Genomic DNA, 19,023 nt, shown 5'->3' with positions numbered 1-19,023 from the left:
CTATGGCTCATGATTTCTGTGAAGATGAAAGGAAGAAACAGGTAAATGGTTTATAACAATATTGCTTGCTTAGCTATCATCATACCATGTTACATACAAGGCAACTTTTCTATGAGTGGAACTAGACCAGAAGTCACCCATTTTACATTATGACATTGACCATCAGTCAAAGTAGAGGACCACACTTGTCTTTGAAAAACCCCACAGAGGGTCTATTGTGGTCATACATCCTGTGAGGTCCCCACATATCAATCTGCTACTTAGGTGAGGTGAGATGTGCCTTTTGGGAACTGTGGTTCCCTGAACCAAATGTTAGCAGATGTTCAAGGTGTAATTCTTCATATTTCACTAACTACTCTCTGAACCATGCAGAATGCTTGGGTTATACTTTATATTTTTTTTAATCCAACTTGTTCATGCTCTACGTTTCATTTTCAGTAAAATTTGTCTCTTTTCTTCAAATGGAAATGTTAATGTTTCATATGTGCATACATGCATATTTTTTCTAATTTGCAGTGAGTGAAATCTTGGTAATGCAGAAGCAAAAGAAGTTAGAATAATGAAACACTGAGAGAGGAGTCCCTTATAAATAGTATGTAGCATGGTAAATGATGGTGGTGGTCAATGAAGCAATTACTTCATATCTAATCTCCTACTGAAATGAAATAACTGCATTTTAAGGAAATAAAACCTAACCTTTTTTGAGATGTCCTGCTAAATGAGTCAAAAAAAAAAAAAAAAAAAACCCTTAATTCTAGACTCAGAAAATGAAAATATTTCAACTGTATCAACCTAATTCTTCTCACAGAGAATCTAATAATGTAGTAATTTCTGGATCTTGGATATAAAAGACATTCCTCCCCCAACTCACAACCCGCCTTACTGGACTTATGGTCCATTCTTCTGGGATACAGGAGCTCCTTTCTCTGGGGAAAGGCTGGGTCCATCCAGATAGGTGCAAGTTGCTCCTCCAGCCTGCCCACCAGGGGCAGTACTACCTGCTAGCCAGAAGCTTCCCATGACTACTGGGCTGCTGCAGATTGAACAGACTGCGAATCCAGTCAGAGGAGAAGAGGTTGTTTTAATTGGATAAATCTGGTACATACTAAGCGTATGGTCATGAATTTGTAGCCAAAATACTAATCCTAAAAAAAAAAAAGTCACGTATAGTTTAAACACTAAACAAGATTGACATTTTTGCTCATCAATTCTAGTTTTGCCACAAGCATTTCTAACCTAAGGTTTTTACAATAATCCTGAAATTCTTACCTTGGTTGATGCAGAATTTTCATGGTATACTCCTTGTACCAAGTCCATAAGAGCACTTGCTAAAAGTTCCACAACCTAAAAAACAAGGAAAAAATTAGAAGAGACACTAAAAAAAATATATCACCATTTTTACCTCAGAATCCTTTAGAAGATTTTTTAGTAAGTAAGGCAGGATTTATGCTTGATAGAAACAATAACAACCACAAAAAAATCAGACTTATGTGTAAAGATCCTGGCAAATGGTACTACCCACCTGGATATAAAAGCTGTGATCCAATTTTTTTCAGTTATAATTCAAGCCAAAAAATAAAAAAAAAAAATCTTTTAAGCATAGCATTTAACTAATACACATGAACATCCAGTAATAGCCATTTTGAACATGAGCTTAAATTTCAGATAACGAATGAGATCTTAATTCAATTTATTTTCTGCATGTTTATTTCTGTCAGGTGGATACTTTTTCAGTATTCCCGTTCTGGGAGCCATTACCATGCTAATTTTCATGCTTAATACAGGAATGAAAAGTAACAGTAAGAAAATGATTAATCTTTCAAATGTGTTCATTTTATTATACTTAAAACGCACTGTGGATATATGTGGTGTAGGGCCCCTAGGTCAAATGTACTGCAAACACTGAAAATTTTTATAGAACCACAGTACTGAGATCATATTCATCAAACCTGTATTATTTTCAAGACTCAAGCAAAATCAAAAGCTTTGAATTTATTCCAGAATGTAAAATAAGCAGAAAACAGTAAATGGTCTCTCTGGAACTACTGTACAGTTTACGGTTGTTTGCATAAAACATTTTAAGAGAATAAAATAGTGGTATTAATGATAATGTTCAATGTAGCCATTTCAAACAAGAATTCCTTAAGGCAACCCCATCCACTACTTATGAAGTCTTAATATCTGGTATATTTAACTTCCTACATTATGCAGTCCTGTATCTGATTTCCACTTTGCTTCCTAAAAATTTAGCTCAGCTCTGATTGAATTAAAGGATTTTGTTTCAGCTTTTATCATTCTTGTAATTGAAGACATTATTAAGCCAAAGGATACTCCAATCTCAGGTACTTGGCACTTAATAAACATTTTCTTTAGAGGCAAATTACATTAATTTGTAGAAAGACTTGCCTTAAAATTTTAACACATTAACATTTATCTCCAGTTTTTTGTTTACAGTCATATTAACACACACAGGGTTGTCGATATGGTAATTTTGCTGATTAAAGAAGGCATTTTTTTTTTCTAGTTCTGTAGATGGGTTAATTTATAAGACCTATACAAAGCCTTTTTTTTTTTGTTTGTTAATCACATTGTTCTTAGGTAACTAAATACTTAAGAAATATTGTAGCAATATGAGCTGCAGAGGAACTGGAAGGACAATGATCCTACAGTGTTACCAGATGTGTTGAGTTATTTAAGTGGGGAAGAGAGAAAAATGAATGGATTTTTTTCCCCCCTGAAGGTATCAGATAAGCCCTATTCCCAAATCCAGGAGGATTGAGTATCGTCTATGGGTCTATGAAAGACTGTAACTAAATGCACAGCATCAGATTGGATTACAGTTTATACAAGCAACATCCCAAGATTCCCCTGATGGCTGGACACATAATACAGATCAATCACTCACTAAGAAATGTTATGGTTTTGAAACAGTTTGAGCTCTGAGACCAGTCCTACTAATGGGAAGAGGGATTTACAAAGAGAAAGTCCAACATGAAATGTCAAAATGATGGCATGAACTTTTAACAGCAGATCTGACTCTGGATAACCAGAGTGTTCTTTTACTTCCCTGAAATTCCAGACCAGGGGAAAGCAACAAAAACATTTTGTTCTCTGATTCTTTTTCTCTTAATGCAATTAGCAAATATAGGCAGATCCAACTCATAACTTCATAATTTATAAATGATCTGTACTTACAAGCAGAAATACTTCCAAATATCTCCATAGCCAATGACAACCATTAAGGAGAAAGTTTTGGACTTCTCTGAGTTAACAAACTGAGGATGGTAAGAAACTATGAAAAATAGGAATAGCCTAGGGGAGCTGAATACATCCTAGGCCAGGGTGACTTGCCCAAGGCACATATAAATCCCTTTCCGTTGAATTTTTTTTTTTTTTTTTTTTAAGGGGTGTGCTGAGGATTAAACCCAGGGCCTCACACATGCTAGGCCAGCGCTTTGCCACTGAGCTATATTCCCACACCTGAAATGTTTATTCATTTAAAAAAAAAAAAAGACATAACAAATAGTGTTTAAGTATTATTCTCCTTTAAAATTGCAAATTTTTCTAGAAAGAACACAGGGCTACAAGTCACTCAAAATATAGTAAGATCACTTAATGATCTCATCCTTTTTTATTACTTGGTTTACTACCCCAGACATTCACCTGTTCATATATACCTGTTGTATTTAAATATAAGAAAGCACTTAATAACATTTTTCCCTATGTCAGAATTTGAAGATATGAGTTGTTCAAGTTACAAAAAGTACTAACAAGGATAATGGCAGCCAGAGGAGAATCCAGAGGTCTAAAACCTGGATCTCCTGACATTTCTTCACCAGACTTATTGGGGTTCTTATAAGAACAACCAAAAGAAAGATTCAAGGACTTTTATCCTTCAGGTTCAGATAGCAAGCCAATGATTTCTACTAGAAAAAGAAAATAGGCTAAAAGAGTCTCAATGTTAGCCATTTTTGTTGTGAGATTTGGGGCAAATCGATGCTGAGCTCTGGTTTTCTTCAACTATTAAATGAAGAGAGTTGGAAAAAATGATTCCACAAGGTCCCTTCTAGCTCCAAAATTCTGAGCTTTCAGAAATGTAATTCTCAGTATTTATAATTAGGCATTTAGACTTGGAAATAGTTTTTCATAAACTTTGACGGAAAATCTTTGCTCATGCTATTACATTCTCCCCTGCCCCCACTCCTTTCTTTCTTTCATGCTGGGTTTGAACTCAGGGCCTTGCACAGACTAACTGAGCAAATGTTCTACCACTGAGCTTCACTCCACTCCCTCACGCTCTTATTTTTATCTGTCAGCTTCCCATGGACCTTTCTTTCTGTCTGAACTCTACTGATGACTTTCTTTGCCAAACTTTCTGTACCCAACCCCTCTTGGTTCCAATACCTAGAAAGAAAATAAAACAATTTCCATTTTTAAGCCATTATGAGTGGTAGTCCATTTACCAGCTAGAAAGAAGGCCTAGTTGAGTCAATTAAAGGCATTATTACCAAGTTCTGATCCTTGAAAGGCTCTAATGCTTGGGAATAAGTTAAAAAAATTGATTAGGAATGACATCAGGCTTAACTACCAAGCAGCATCAAACAAATAATGGCACTAGTTGGTCTTATTACTCCCATCTCTAATGAGTAAATATATAAAGCATTTAGAAGAGAAGCTGAAACGTAAGTCTGAGTGTTAACTTATTATTCTTCTGTATTTCTATCTTATTATTCTATATTCAGTATAAGTCTTGGGTAAGTGAAGGGTACAGCATGGAAACCAAAGATTCAGTGTTTTTAAAATTGTATGCCCAAATATTTTGGAAGCAAGTGGGCTTTAGTTCAACAACAGAATGCATGGAAGACTATTTTAATCAAAATTAGATATTTCTGAGACATTGACTTATTGTATCTCCAACCATCTCAGATTAGAGAAATGTCACCATCACATCTGAGTAAACAATTAAGGAGATGTTTCTTCATTTCTGGCATTGCAACAACAGCAGCATTGTTTGCGTATATGTGCAAATGCAAAAATGTTCTTCATGTCATGTTTAAGTTGGACTTTACAGCAGACTTTAGTCTTTTGAGTAACAATTTAGAGTCCAGTGAACCAGAGCAGCAACCCTTCACAATGTCAGTAACATGAGGGGACTTCTCCTGCCACCTTTCTTTTTTTGGCTATAGGGAGAAGGCTGCAATATAGAGAAGGAAGTAAATGGATAGTGTGTATCTAATTTCTATTTTCAAGCAAATTGTTGATCTTTCCTACTTCATTCACCATCTTCTCACTGATGATAAGGAATAGATAGGACCCAGGTGCTTCAGAATTTAATGCAATTACAGATCTGATACAATTGAACTTTGCAATGAATTTCTTAAATGGCAATTTAAGGGACAAATTTCAGCAATTTCGAAGGGTTACATAATTGCTTCATATGTTATCTTTTGGCAAGGGTAACTACAATTTAATTTTTTTTAACTGAAATATGAAGATGATGACTACCCTCATAATAGGTGTTGTGATGCGTAAGCCCTGAGTTATAATAAGTTGTCTTCTCAAAATATAAAAATTGAGAGAAGTAGGGAGGTGGTAAAAGAAAAACAATCACAAAAATATCCTTGCATTGCTAGTTCAAGACTAGTCTCAAGTTCAAGGTTAGCCTCAGTAGCTTAGTGAGGCCCAGTCTCAAATTAAAAGGACTAGGGATATGGCTCAGTGGCAAATTGCCCTGGGCTAAATTCCCAATACAAAAAGAAAATAAATAAATAAATAAAAAACTGGTTACAAGACAGAATAGCATGATGAATAGGTTTAAAACAAAAATGAGATCAATCAACATATTAATATATATAAAGAAAAAATTTTGAGACAAAAATAATCATAATGACAATTTATAAGCAACAAATTCCAGATGATTTTTGATCAAAAATTTTCTTTGACTTTTTTGAACAAATTTATAATTGCTTAAATTCACAATTGTTTCAATATACCATGTATTACATTTTCTCCCCCTTTTTATTGTATTGCTTTTATAATCAGAAAAAAAAAAAAAAAAACTCTATTTCCTTGGGAGGTATGGGGTGTAGGACATCCTGTTTTCAGTCTCAGAGAGCCTTCAAGCTGAGCTATGTTCATAACCTAATTTATAGAATATATCAGTCAATAGTATCTGGACTACCAAAAATAAGATCAGTAAATGGTGGTAAGCATTCTGCATAGACAATTTGTACCTTTCTCAATAAATGTGATTCAAGAGTACTGTCAGTTAGCATTTGACAGATGGAAAAGATTCAATAGCACTGTAGATGTTTAGCTAGTATACCAAACTACTTTGGTTTGAGCAAAAGAGTACCTATCTTAAAAGTAAAATACAAGTAAATCTTTAGAAAAATGACAACTATAAGCAAATGTGGCTAAATTAAAGCTTAATGCAGCATAAGCTGAGTTGATATAATAAGGTAGCACAGTTGTATTTTAATTCACTTAAAAAGATTGCTGTGCAACTTGATTTACTTGTCATATAAAAATTGTGGAGGTCCTTATACATTTATAATCCTCTTTCAAAAATTTGCCCTTGAAAGGTTATTTTAATGACAGTTTTTACTACAGTGTGGAGTAACAAAACAATGTGTGATCCATCACTATAGGAGGCAAATGAACACGGAGCCCCTCAGCCTTTACTACTCTTAACAGCTGCTGGCAAAGTTAACAGTCGTGTAACGTGCATCTGCAGTGCTGATGGCATTAATTATACACAAATTTATCACACTCCTTCCTCTACTCCAGGAACAGACAGCAACGTATGAAGCAGTAGCAAAAGTAAAAACACTCTTGGGAAAGAATAAATTTTCATATACATCTTGGGAGGGATGAATTTAGTGTAAATGTCCTTTTCAAAGAGCTTTGGCATTTGAAGAAATACTGTCAAGATTTCTTTTTAAGTCATAGAAACTATATTACTGAGAAAACATCTTACAGAAAAATCCTTTTATAGGTAGTGGATGCTAAATAGATTGCTAAAGGTAATCAGAGCAGTTAGTGTCATTCTTTAGTTCCTTCTTGCACAAATGGAGCACATGGTATCTGAGAAATGCACATGAAGATGGAGAGGCTGGCATAGCCAAGGTAAGGCAGAGAGGGAACAGGTAAGGTGTAGTGCTCTCCTATGGAGATCAATAATAGCATCTGACATTTTTAAGGTACTTTATCAGCTACAAACTGGGTTTAAGCAAACCATCCTGTTCCAGGTGGATTTCGGTCCCCAGTGCTCAGCCAGGGCTTCCAGCCTGGCAGCCTCAGTGGAGAAACGACCTCGGAAGAACACGGGGAGCAGCAGCAATGGCCAAATAAGGGGGAAATCTACTCAGTCACCACCTGGGCACAAACAGCCCAGATGAGCCCTACTCTGCAGGCTGATTAATATAAATGAGTGGCTTTGATGAAGCCATCGCTGAAGTCTATGAAAGAATGGCTCTCCACTCCTTCCTATCAGACAAGGACCAGGCTTAATGAAGGCAAGGATGAAAGGTTTGTTGCAATAAACACACCACTAACTCAGAGGAGTTCTGGAGGAAGCTTCTCACTCGGCTGTTTGAAGGGAGCCTTTTTAATGCTGCCAAATGTGTAAGGCCTTGCTTATTTGTGGGAGGGATGACAATCTGTTCTACTGAGCTGGAAGTTCTTTCTGGCTAAGGGGGGATAGCAGAGATAGAAATGGCACTACCAATAGGACAGGTGCAGCAAAAACTAAGCAAATTGATAATCTTAATTTTTAATTTAGAACAGCTGATACTTTGGTTTATAAACTACTGGTAACATTTGTCAAAAAGGTTTTGGGAAAATTCAGTGAACTAAACAAAAGTATAAAACTGCCGCCAATACAACTGGAAAGAAACATGCCCACAAGTTCAGGAAAATGATTTAATATGAAGTATTAAGCTTTAATTTTATATAAAATGTTGAGTTTTAATTTTATATTGGTCAGTACATATTCCATAAATAGTTGCTGATAGCCTACGATATGCCTGGCTCTACACTAATGAAACTAGTGTCATCAAATCAGGATTGTACCTTTAGGCATTAACCGAAAAGAGGTCTAAATCATAATTTAAAAAAAAATTTAAAATTTGTCCTTTTTAGGTATACATGACAGTAGAGTATATTTTGATTCATTATACACACATGGAGTAAACTTACTAAATCATAATTTTTTAAAATTAATATATGAAAAGATATTTGGGGTTAAAATACTACTATGGGACCACATCTAAAGAAGACCTAATAAGCAAGTTTATTGTATTTTACATCTTTTGTCGTATATTCTTATTATACTAGTTGTTCTTTTTAAAAGGACACATTCATTGTCCAGATAGATGACCTTATAAAGACAAAGGCCATTAATCTGTCTTTGATCATTGGGAGGTTAATATACAAGTGAGCTGTAGGACCTCAGGCTAGCCAATTGGACCTCAATTTGCTTATCTAGGTAAGTAGAATCTGGATTTTATCAACAATAATCTCCATGATCAAAAATATCTAAATATGGAAGTATACACACTTTTTATTCATAACTATAACTAGATGCTGAGAATTGAATGTAGTAGTCATGAAATGAAGTAATTCCAATATTATCATATTATAGTTAGTTGCTTTGTTTTCTACCTTATAAGGGAATTTCTGAATACAAAATCTGTATTCAGTTATACCATGTACAAACAGAGAAACAACATGCATCCCATTTGTTTACAATTAAAAAAAAATCTGTATTCAGAACATCATACTCTCAATACTTTGGTTACTTAGTACCACCATTACTGAGCTTTGAATATATTATTTAGGACATTTCAGTGATCATTTCTTTTTCATTGTGGCTAAAAATTTCCACTTAGCTTTCACAGCTTCTTCATCTGGGGTCCTCTCAGTGATGTCAACTGGAAGGCTGTTGCTGGCTAGAACCTGTCTTATAAGAGGTTTTGAAATTTTAAAATCGCAACCCACAGTAAGAATTACACTTTCCCAGGGCTGGAGTTGTAGCTCAATGGTAGAGCGCCTGCCTAGCATATGTGAGGCACTGGGTTCGATCCTTAGCACCACATAAAATAAATAAATAAATAAATAAATAAATAAATAAATAAATAAAGGTATTGTGTCCATCTATAACTAAAAAAAAAAAAAGAATTACATTTTCCCTCATGACACACCACATATATACATGTGTATTCACATGTGTGTTTAAAATTTCATAAAACAAAATTTCATTATGACTCTACTTGCTATTGTGTTCTATTTTCAAAAAGTGTTAATAGTGATTCACTAAATTGATCACACACTCACCACTGAATAGAAAGTGATGTGTGGTTTGAACGATTGTCCTACTATATCATAATGATACATGTCATATATACCTTAGGCCTTGATTAGTTATCTAAGTTGCATGTGAGGTCACCCAAATTTCTGACAATTTTAAGACATTATTATTCTGAAATATATTTTAAAAGATATTACTTTCTTTTATCACTTTCTACCAAAAACATGACAATCAACTGAAGGTAAACAGAAAGGCAGTTAAAAATGAACTAATTTTTGGGCACTCTGGGACATATTCTGTTATGGTACATTTTAATCTTATGGGTTTAAATCACTAATGTTGTTTACACTTAGTTTTGATCCTGGTAGATTCGAAAATAAATCAGCTTAGACAACATTTGACCGAAGGGTTAGAAATTGCAGTAATTTCTGCGGACTCATGAGTGTATCTTGCAAGTTCCAGGGTTGCCATGCCTTTTGGATAACAGTTCACTTTTCAGTTCAATCAGTTCCTGTTCAAATTGGGCCACACTAAAAGGCAGATGTTTGTAATTCAAAGACATCCCAAGGTTTGTACTCTAAAGGCAAGAACAAAATCAAAGTTTGACTCATGTGAACTAAAATCTATGCATCTTACATGAAACTTGAGTTGTATTTCCCCCAAATACCTTTTGAAGCTCTTGAAAATCCATGATTTAATGGAATTTGAAAAATAACTGGTTCTTCTGATACTGTGTTCTAGAAAGTTATGTAATCTTTTTTCCCTCCTCCTTAAAAAAAATATGAAGTAATAGAAATTTGAGACTGGTTGCATTGTACCTTTAATCAAATAAGGGATATCTTTGGGTCAAAAAATTTTCAAATTGTGAAAATATACAATTGGATTTTTTGGGGGGTGCTAGGGATTGAACCGAGGGGTACTTCACCACTGAGTTACATCTCTAGTCCCTCTCCTCCCTTTTTAAAAATTTTGAGACAGGGTCTCACTAAGTTGCTAAGGCTGACCCTGAACTTGTAATCTTTCTGCTTCAGCCTCCTGAGTTGCTGGGAAAATAGGCATGAGCCACCATGTCCAGCTACCTCCCAGCTTTTAAACTGGTATCTTGACTGCTTAGCACAACACACACACACAAATTTGTTGAGATAGCAGTAGCATTCCAATGTGTGAATGTTGTATAAACCATAACTATTTCAAAAATAAATTTGAATAATTATCACTTTGCCAGATCATTCTCAGAAATTTACATTTGTATATTACCTTATGGCTTTTAAATACTTACACAAATGAAGTCATATAAGTTTCTCAACACAAATCTACCATGAGATTGGAATTTGGAATGGAGATTCTAAATGGAGTTGTTGCTTCAGACTGTTGAAATATGCATGTGAATCTTATCTCTGACATGTCTAAAAGATTTTGAATTCTTTATTACATTCTTGATTTTATTAACAATTTTTCTTGATTACTTTATTTTTCTTTGCATATCATGCCATGTTCATGCCAGTATCTAGTTTTATGTTACAAGTTAAGACTCTTTCTTACAAGGCTCAGAGTTGTAAAATATCATGATTCTTTGTTGGTTTGTTCGTTTTCTATTTACTTAGAAGCATAAGCATTCTGGAGTCAGATGGCCTGTGTTTAGGCAGCAGCTCTCCTGTTTATTAGCAGCGTTACCTCAGGGAAATTACTGACCTTTTCCCTGTGCCTCAGAAGACACTATAAACCGGTTAACACACATAAAGCACAGTTTCTATCATGTACTAAGCACTTGAAGATATGTTATTATTTTTAAAATATTTGATAGCAATTTTAAGGAAGATTTTCTATTGAAGTTTTTTATTTCAATGATAAAAACTGGAGTATTAAGATATTAGATAGCTTGGAGAAAAAGATGAATGACCTGAACCTGAAATATTGAGAGGTAAAATAAGTGGTTCACATGTTAATGGTTAACTGGAAAAAAAAGGGGGAGGGGAGAAGAAAAAAGCCAAGGCTAGACCCTTCAGTGTTCATTCCACTGTTCTTTGTAGTATTTTAAGTCTTTTTTAGGAGTATAAAACAGGTAAGTGCTATGTAACTCAACCCATTATGAAAGTACAAGTGATCTGCAAGAGTATAGCTGAAACTGCTATTAGTAATGAAACAGTTAAGCTGATATTCTAAACAGGGTAACTGTTCTTTAATAACAAAAGACTGGGCATATGATATTTGGTGTTTTCCCAATTTCTAGTTGATCTACCACACATAGTGAAAATGGCCCCATAACAAAGACAATTAAACCATATGAATAACAACAAATAATTTAATGCATTTTCCAAAATGCTTAAAAAGAAACTTGCTTGGCACAGCCATACTTTCCAACAACCCTACTTTAATGTTTTCACAGTTTACAATATCAGAAATGACCTCAGGGTCAGGCATTTGTCAGTTAATGACCTGTTGGGCTAATGGCCTTCAGCCTTGCCTTGGGCACACAAGTCCTCCAGTAGGTCATTAGCTGCCAGAAAAGGGCTCTCCCAATCACTATTGCTAAATAAATAAAATTTGCTCCTGGGCTTAGGCCTTATAAGCCAACTTGGGCTTAGAGTGAATTTTTTCCTAAGTATTTAAAGATTTAAGAAAATGATGGAAATGCTCAGACCAAATTATATTGACACAACTGAGTTTTAGAGGCTATTAATAAAAAGTGGTCACATGTATTCTTTTGAATACTCATTTCTTTTGTAGTGTCAGTATTCAGTATTAATCTAATATAGCAAGTACAAGATTACAAATGTACTGCATTTTGGAATTTCATCTATAAGTCAATGGTTTGGAGCGTATACCACATTTTCCCAACAAAGCAAGGTTACAAATGGTATCCACAAAGCAAGGTTACATAAAGGCAGCCACAAAAGCTTGACTAGTTCATAATGCCAGAAATTCCACATACTTAAAAATAGATTAGCAGAAAACCACACACTTAAAATACCTGCAATCAACCAACAGAAGAGGAAAAATGAAATAGAGAATATTTTCTAAATTATCTTTAAATACTGACAGTTAATAGAAAATTTGGTTTTAAGAGGATGAGGATAGAGACACTGGTTCTTTCCTATTCCAATTTTGTTTCTAACTACATAAAATTCCTTTTTCTTCACACAAGAGTATATTAGGCTTTGCCCTGATATTTTTCAACTTCAAGTACAGGGTCTTAGCTTCCTTTTTCTCTTTCAAATGAGCAAGAAGAAAGCAAAAAGGTGGTTAATAATTTTTCTGAAATAACAGGTAAGAAAAGAATGAAAAATTGGAGGAAAAGGGATGAAAAGGATATGTATGCACTTTGGAGACTGGCTGAGGTGAAATTAGAACTGAGTTGTGAATAGTAAGAGAAAAAGATTTACATCATGTGAAGAAAGGATGGGTAGAGATAAGAGATGCTGGGCCAGCTGGGTGAGGTGGCACGCCTATAATCCCAGCACCATGGGAGGCTGAGGCAGGAGGATTGGGAGTTCAAAGCAGCCTCAGCAAAAGCGAGGCATTAAGCAACTCAGTGAGACCCTGTATTTAAATAAAATACAAAATAGGGCTGGGGATGTGGCTCAGTGGTCAAGTGCCCCTGAGTTCAATCCCTGGATCCCCGCCACCACCACCACCACCGGAAAAAAAAAAAAAAAAAGAAAGAAAGAAAGAAAGAAAGAGTGATGCTGGGCCAGGTAGCTGAGGATGCAGAGGAAGAAATCCACTTTTCATCACCCAATACTTTTGTAAATTCCCAACTCAGGAAGTTCCCTAGGTAAGATCATTAGAAGGGCAAAAGAAGAGTAATGAGAGCTTGACTTTGAAAATAGTTTTTTCCCTCCCCCTGGCTTTAGAGAAATAGTGATTTACCCTAGTGAAAATGGAGGGGAAAAGTCTATTTAATTAAATTTACTTCTGGAAAATAGAGAATGGGATCTACAGAAATTGAAGTCATTAAATGTATTATAAGATTGCTGTAAGCAGTCTGGCCAACCACGGTGTGGTGTTCAACTCTATCCATTTAAGAAGATGTATTTCTATAGCATACAGATTTTTTAAGAAAGGGTGTTTTTGAATGCCAGACATGTGAAAGAAATATGCAAGCTTATCTTGCTCTTCTTTATTGTCAGGTTTCCAGATTGACAGACACTCAGAAAAGTGTCCATTTTGTGGGATGGCATTTGATCTTCCTATGCCAGACAGAGATTACATTCCATTGTTTTGTAGCATCAGAATGGGCAAAGTTCAAGATTTTAATGAGATAATAAATTTTAAAAGACATATTTGTCTTCTTATTTCTGGCATATTTTGTACACACTAATAATTTATCGCACAAAAAATAATTTATCACCTTTACTTTAAAGATCTAGCAGACTCAAAGTAAATATAGTCTGTTTAATATGTGACCATAGTAATTTTATGATGGCATTTTGAATTTTCTATTTAATAGATATGGAGATAGGCTCTTTTATTGTTACAGTACATGACACCTCACCCTCTGCACCCAGTTAGTCTTGAAAATCTACACTTGAGTGGGTTATATGTAGTAAAGAGCATTAATCTTGGGTGTTGAACTAAAGTGACTAAAAGATATTAATTTGAAGCCAGGTGTGGTGGCAAATGCTGGTAATCCCAGATGCTGGTAATCCCAGTGACTCAGGAGGCTAAGACAGGAGCAAGTTTGAGACCAGTCTCAGCAACCTAGTGAGGCTTTAAGCAACTTAGTGAGACCTGTTTCAAAATGAAAAATAAAAAATAAAAAATAAAAAGGACTGATAATTTCTGCAAGTAAAATACACTGGCAAAACTACAAACACACTGTCATAATAATGCCTATTTTACATAAATGTGATAGGGAAAAATTTAAAGTTATATGATGTAGCATGCTTTAAGGATTTCACTTTCAACATGAATTAAAAAGTAAAATTAATATAACAGATAAGACAAACATCAAACAATAGCAGCCTCTTTATTAAGATATATAGACAGTATAAAAGGAGATTTATATGCATAAATTGAGCATATTTACACAAACAAAATTCTTCCTTGTAAACAACATATTTATGCCTTTAGGAAAACAAAGTTAGCATAAGGAAATACATCAGCTATGTAAGGAATACATCTGTGCCCCTAGTTATTTAGAAATAAAAATCACTAATGCTTAATCAAATAGCCCCCAGGAGTGACATCAGGACAATGCTCTTTGGGATTTAGACAAGACCCAGGCTGATTAAGTCTCCCATGTGATGTACAGCCATAGGTCCATTAAATGAAAATGACTACAAAAATTAAAAAAACTAATAACACAGTGAGTTCAATTCTTTAAATACTAGGTTTATCACTATACATGTAAAATAAAAGACAAAACAAAATAACAAAACAAAATAAAAACAAAAAGAGGATGAAAAATCATAATCCATAGTCTTATTTGCACTGTGGCTTAATTCTAAAATACCAATGCAGTGTAAATAAATATGGGGATGAGAGAAAACTTGTAATGTCAGGCTAGATTTCTAAATTATAGCATTCTGAGCAGGGCAAAGTGGTGCATCCCTGTAATCCCAAAGACTCAGGAGGCTGAGGCAGGAGAATCACAAGTTTAAAGCCAGTCCCAGCAACTAAGTGAGGTCCTATGCAACTTTGCAATACCTGTCTCAAAATAATAATAATTAAAAAAGGACTGAGGACATGCCTCAGTGGTCAAGCACCACTGGGTTAAATCCCCAGTACCAATAAACCAAAACAAAACAAAAGAGACATTCTTAAGTTTCTTAGTCCAGGGTTTTACACAGTGAAGTGCCAAAATAAAAAGTTGCCCTTATGTTCCATAATTGAATAAAAATCTAAGCATTAATTTTTAAACTCATTCTTGAATTCAAAATCTTGTTAATTTGCACTTATGTGACTCTAGCTATAATAGTAAGAAGACAATTACCAGAGGATTAATATTCCAATTTCTATACTTGGAGATACTTAAAAATCTAAGTGTTACCTAAGGCAATTACCTTGAAGACCCTTAATATCTTTAGGGAAAAGCCAAAGGGAGAATAATTGACTTTGCTAATTTTACCCTTGGCAATTATAAAACAGATCTGAATTTCATTTGACTACAGAATTCTTCATCTAATGGTTTGCCCCTGGAGAAGTATGGTGATAAACATATAACACAGAAATTCAGACAAGAATTCACTAGCACAAGAAAATGGGAAATTGGTGAAATGAATAAGTCATAAAATATTAAGTTGCTGCAAATATGCCAACTTTAATTACCAAGTTAAATATATACTCTCAAAGAAAAAGCAGGCTGAAAAAAATAGTTACATTATAAACAGAAATTCTGTCTTAGGTTCTGTCTGATCCCTCACTGCTGTGATGTCTATTTATGTTGTTTTACAGAAATTTTCTTTCTTGTAAAAGAAAACTCGAATATCACTATATAGAATTTAACTATACAAGACATTAACCATATGTAGAGATAAGAAAGCTCATTACTGCCCAAAGAAATATTTATTACCACCTCCTCCTTCAAAACCAAAACCAAAAATAAAACCATAAACACAATTCTAAGGTAGTATTATACTTAATCAAATTAAGCTTATGGGAGACTTGTTTAATAACATAAGTCCTCTTCTATTACTTAACCTTCCTTAAAAAACATTCTTATGAAAATACTGCCAAGTAAATTAAAGAAACTGGTTCTGAAAATGGGAGACTGACTTTATAAAAGAGAATTCCTGCTTTTCTAGCCATTTAGTTACCTCTTACAGTTGCCTCTGTTTATAATACTCTTCACATGATTTGGATGCCATCTCTTATTATCAAAAGAAGGCTACTAAAGCCTTGACTTACAGAAAATCAATCATGGGCCCTGCACATGGCACTCAGAGTCTTTCACCAAAAGTGTGTTGGTGAAGCACCTTTTAAAATTGACCATGTAGAGTTTTGATGACCCTTTAAAGAAGGTGCAAAAGATCTATATTTTGGATGAGTAGGAGGAATGTACAGAATAAAGGCTTCAATTCAACACACAACTATCAATATGGTAGTGGGGGGAGGGGAATACATCATAGCCTAACAAGGGAAAAAAAATTCCTCACCAAAGAATGTAGATTAAATGCAAATCTAAAGACGCAAACCCGCAGAGACCATGAAGGTATAGTGCTCACTGAAGGGGAAGGTGCCTGATCATTCTTACTTCAAGGAGAAGCTTCAAGCTGAATTGTTGTTGGATATGCTAAGTTCCCCCTCCCATCCTTTGCAAATCAAATAGTGCTACTGAAATCCAGTGCCTAATGGAGCAGATGGTGGAGGTCTTAGACTCTGGAACATTTATAGTGATGCTTCTGAATGCAAAACACCAAGAGTGGATTTCACAGACTGTGAGTTTGATTTGATTTTGATGGGAGTAAAGCCTCCATTTTCACTGAACTTGAACCACAGAGAAAGAGAGAATGTATGACTAACACAAGGTAGTTAAGAAAAAGGAACACATTAAATATTATTCCCATAAAAGGAAGTGGTTCAAACAAGTACCTATTTGTATGATGACTTTATCTGTACAAAAAACCACATCTTAAACACATTTATATAAGACTCCATCAGAATAGCTCAAAATAAGTTTAAGCTAACGTGAGAGAAAACAGAAGAAGTTTGGCTGAAGACAATGAGCCTTAGTTTCTTTCCTGAGCTGGGACCATGTTGAGGCTAAACTCCTAAAACATGGACCATTGAACAACAGGTCCAGAACAACCCTTCCCCTCAGGAATGTGGGTCTAATCCAAGGTGACTAGTTTATGTGTCTAGAACTGCTCACATGAAGCTCAAGGCACTAGGAAATTCTAGCAGACCCACACTTTCAAAGACTTCTTCCTTCTTCAGGCAAGGTCCACAATGCCCCATAGACCGCAAAAGGTATGATAGAGAGGAAAGATGCCTTACACAGTCAGTGACTCCTAGGACAATAAAGCACTCCCCCTTCCCCTAACAGGTGAATTCTGTGTTGGAAGAGAATTAAGTTAGAACCATTGAAGTACACTATACAAATAAAGAAGAATTTAGGGTAAATAAAATAGAAAGAATGCCCAACCAGAGGGAGACTTGAGATTCTCTGTTTGAGATAATCTATTCTGCTTCATATGGCAAATACTTTAGTTTTTTTTTCCACATGGATATAAACTAGGTATTAAAGGTATTATTTTATTCCTTCAAATTGATAGGTATATCTCAAAAATATGTGCTAGTCCAAAATGTACAAATATGATGGAAATGTAGGGAAGAAAGCTACTTGTCTTCCAGTGTCTATTCTGTGTCTTCCAGATTTTTAGCCAGGTGCATGGCCATTAAATTATGGTCAATGAAATGAAAGCAGAAGGATCTTGTGGTTCTGAGAAATGTCCTGTAAGTGTGGATACTATAATTTAAAAGTGCCAACATAACTAAAATTTTATACTTTAAAAAAGATGTATTTATTAATAATCAGGTTTATTATTTTGGTAAACTCAACTAATTCTATTTAAAAACTATTTTTAAAAATAAAATTTCAAAAAAACCATATTCATATATATTAAGATAGGAAAAACTGCTGGGCACAGGGACACAAGCCTGTGATCCAAGCTACTCAGAAGATTAAGGACAGGAGATCACAAGTTCTATTCTGGCCTTGGCAACTAACTGAGATCCTGTTTCAAAATTAAAATAGGGATGGGGATGATGTTCAGTATTAGAATACTTCCCCTAGCATGGGCCAGGCCCTGGGTTCAATTCCCAGTAGGACAAAATAAATAAATAAGCAAAACTGCTTCAACAACTTCAATTTCTCTGTCCCTTTTTTCCTTCCTCTTCCTCCTCTTCTTCTTTTTTCTTTTCTTTTTTTGGTACCAGGGATTGAACCTAGAGGCACTTAACCATTGGGTCGTGTCCCCACCCCTTTTTTAATACTTTATTTAGAAACAGGGTCTTGCCGAGTTGCTTAGTGTCTTGCTAAGTTGCTGAAGCTGGCTTTGAATTCATGATCCTCTTGCCTCAGCTGCCTGAACTGCTGAGATTACAGGCATGAGCCATGTCATCTGGCGAAAACTTCTTTACAATATTGATTAACAGGATACTAAAAAATAACAATAGAAGTGGAATAGTTATTCTTGGTGTATAATCATATACTTTAGTCCATTTCTTAGCCAAATCTATCTCTAATATTGCATCACTAACATTTTCCTAAAAATTTTTTTAAAGTCTTATATTTAAAAATAGAACTGCCAGTAACATTCCCCACAGTTCCGTTTTTATGGTTAATTAATTTGAAATTACTGATATCTTCAACTGATTCTTCTTGGTATACTATAATATTTTAAGTTGAGAAAATGCTCTTTCTATAGGTTCAGAGTTACCTGCTAAGCTCAGTGCAAATTTGCTAGGGGGTATAATTTCAATTTGTAAAATATTGAACAGTGTAAATATTTCAGCCCAAATATTTTCACAGGCACAGTCCTTTGGCCTCTGTCAGTGTATCTTTTCTTTGACAATTTACTTTTATTTTTATTTTTTTAAGGTCAGTGTCTTACTACATTGTCCAGTCTGGTCTGGAACTGCTGAACTCAAGTAATCCATCTGCCTTATTTTCCCAAGTAGCTGGGACTACAGGCTCATGGCACTGAACCTGGCTATAAATATTTTTATAAGACAAAATTTGTCAAATAAGTTATTTTTGAATGTTTTGC

At 34.8% G+C, this 19,023-nt stretch overlaps 1 protein-coding gene across 5 annotated transcripts in view; it reads right to left on the bottom strand.

Moving 5' to 3' along the window:
* Positions 1-19,023, bottom strand: part of Pdss2 (decaprenyl diphosphate synthase subunit 2) — a 255,118-nt gene that overhangs the window by 77,151 nt on the left and 158,944 nt on the right. For all 5 annotated transcript variants that reach the window (XM_047558926.1, XM_047558927.1, XM_047558928.1 and 2 more), the window contains one exon: positions 1,270-1,344. In XM_047558926.1, the coding sequence (XP_047414882.1) occupies positions 1,270-1,344 (75 nt within the window). The remainder of the gene's footprint in view (positions 1-1,269; positions 1,345-19,023) is intronic.

Source organism: Sciurus carolinensis, chromosome 7 (genome assembly GCF_902686445.1).
Source record: "Sciurus carolinensis chromosome 7, mSciCar1.2, whole genome shotgun sequence".
Taxonomy (NCBI): Eukaryota; Metazoa; Chordata; class Mammalia; order Rodentia; family Sciuridae; genus Sciurus; species Sciurus carolinensis.
The sequence above is the reverse complement of the archived record's forward strand: the minus strand, read 5'-3'. Positions and strand labels throughout refer to the sequence as shown.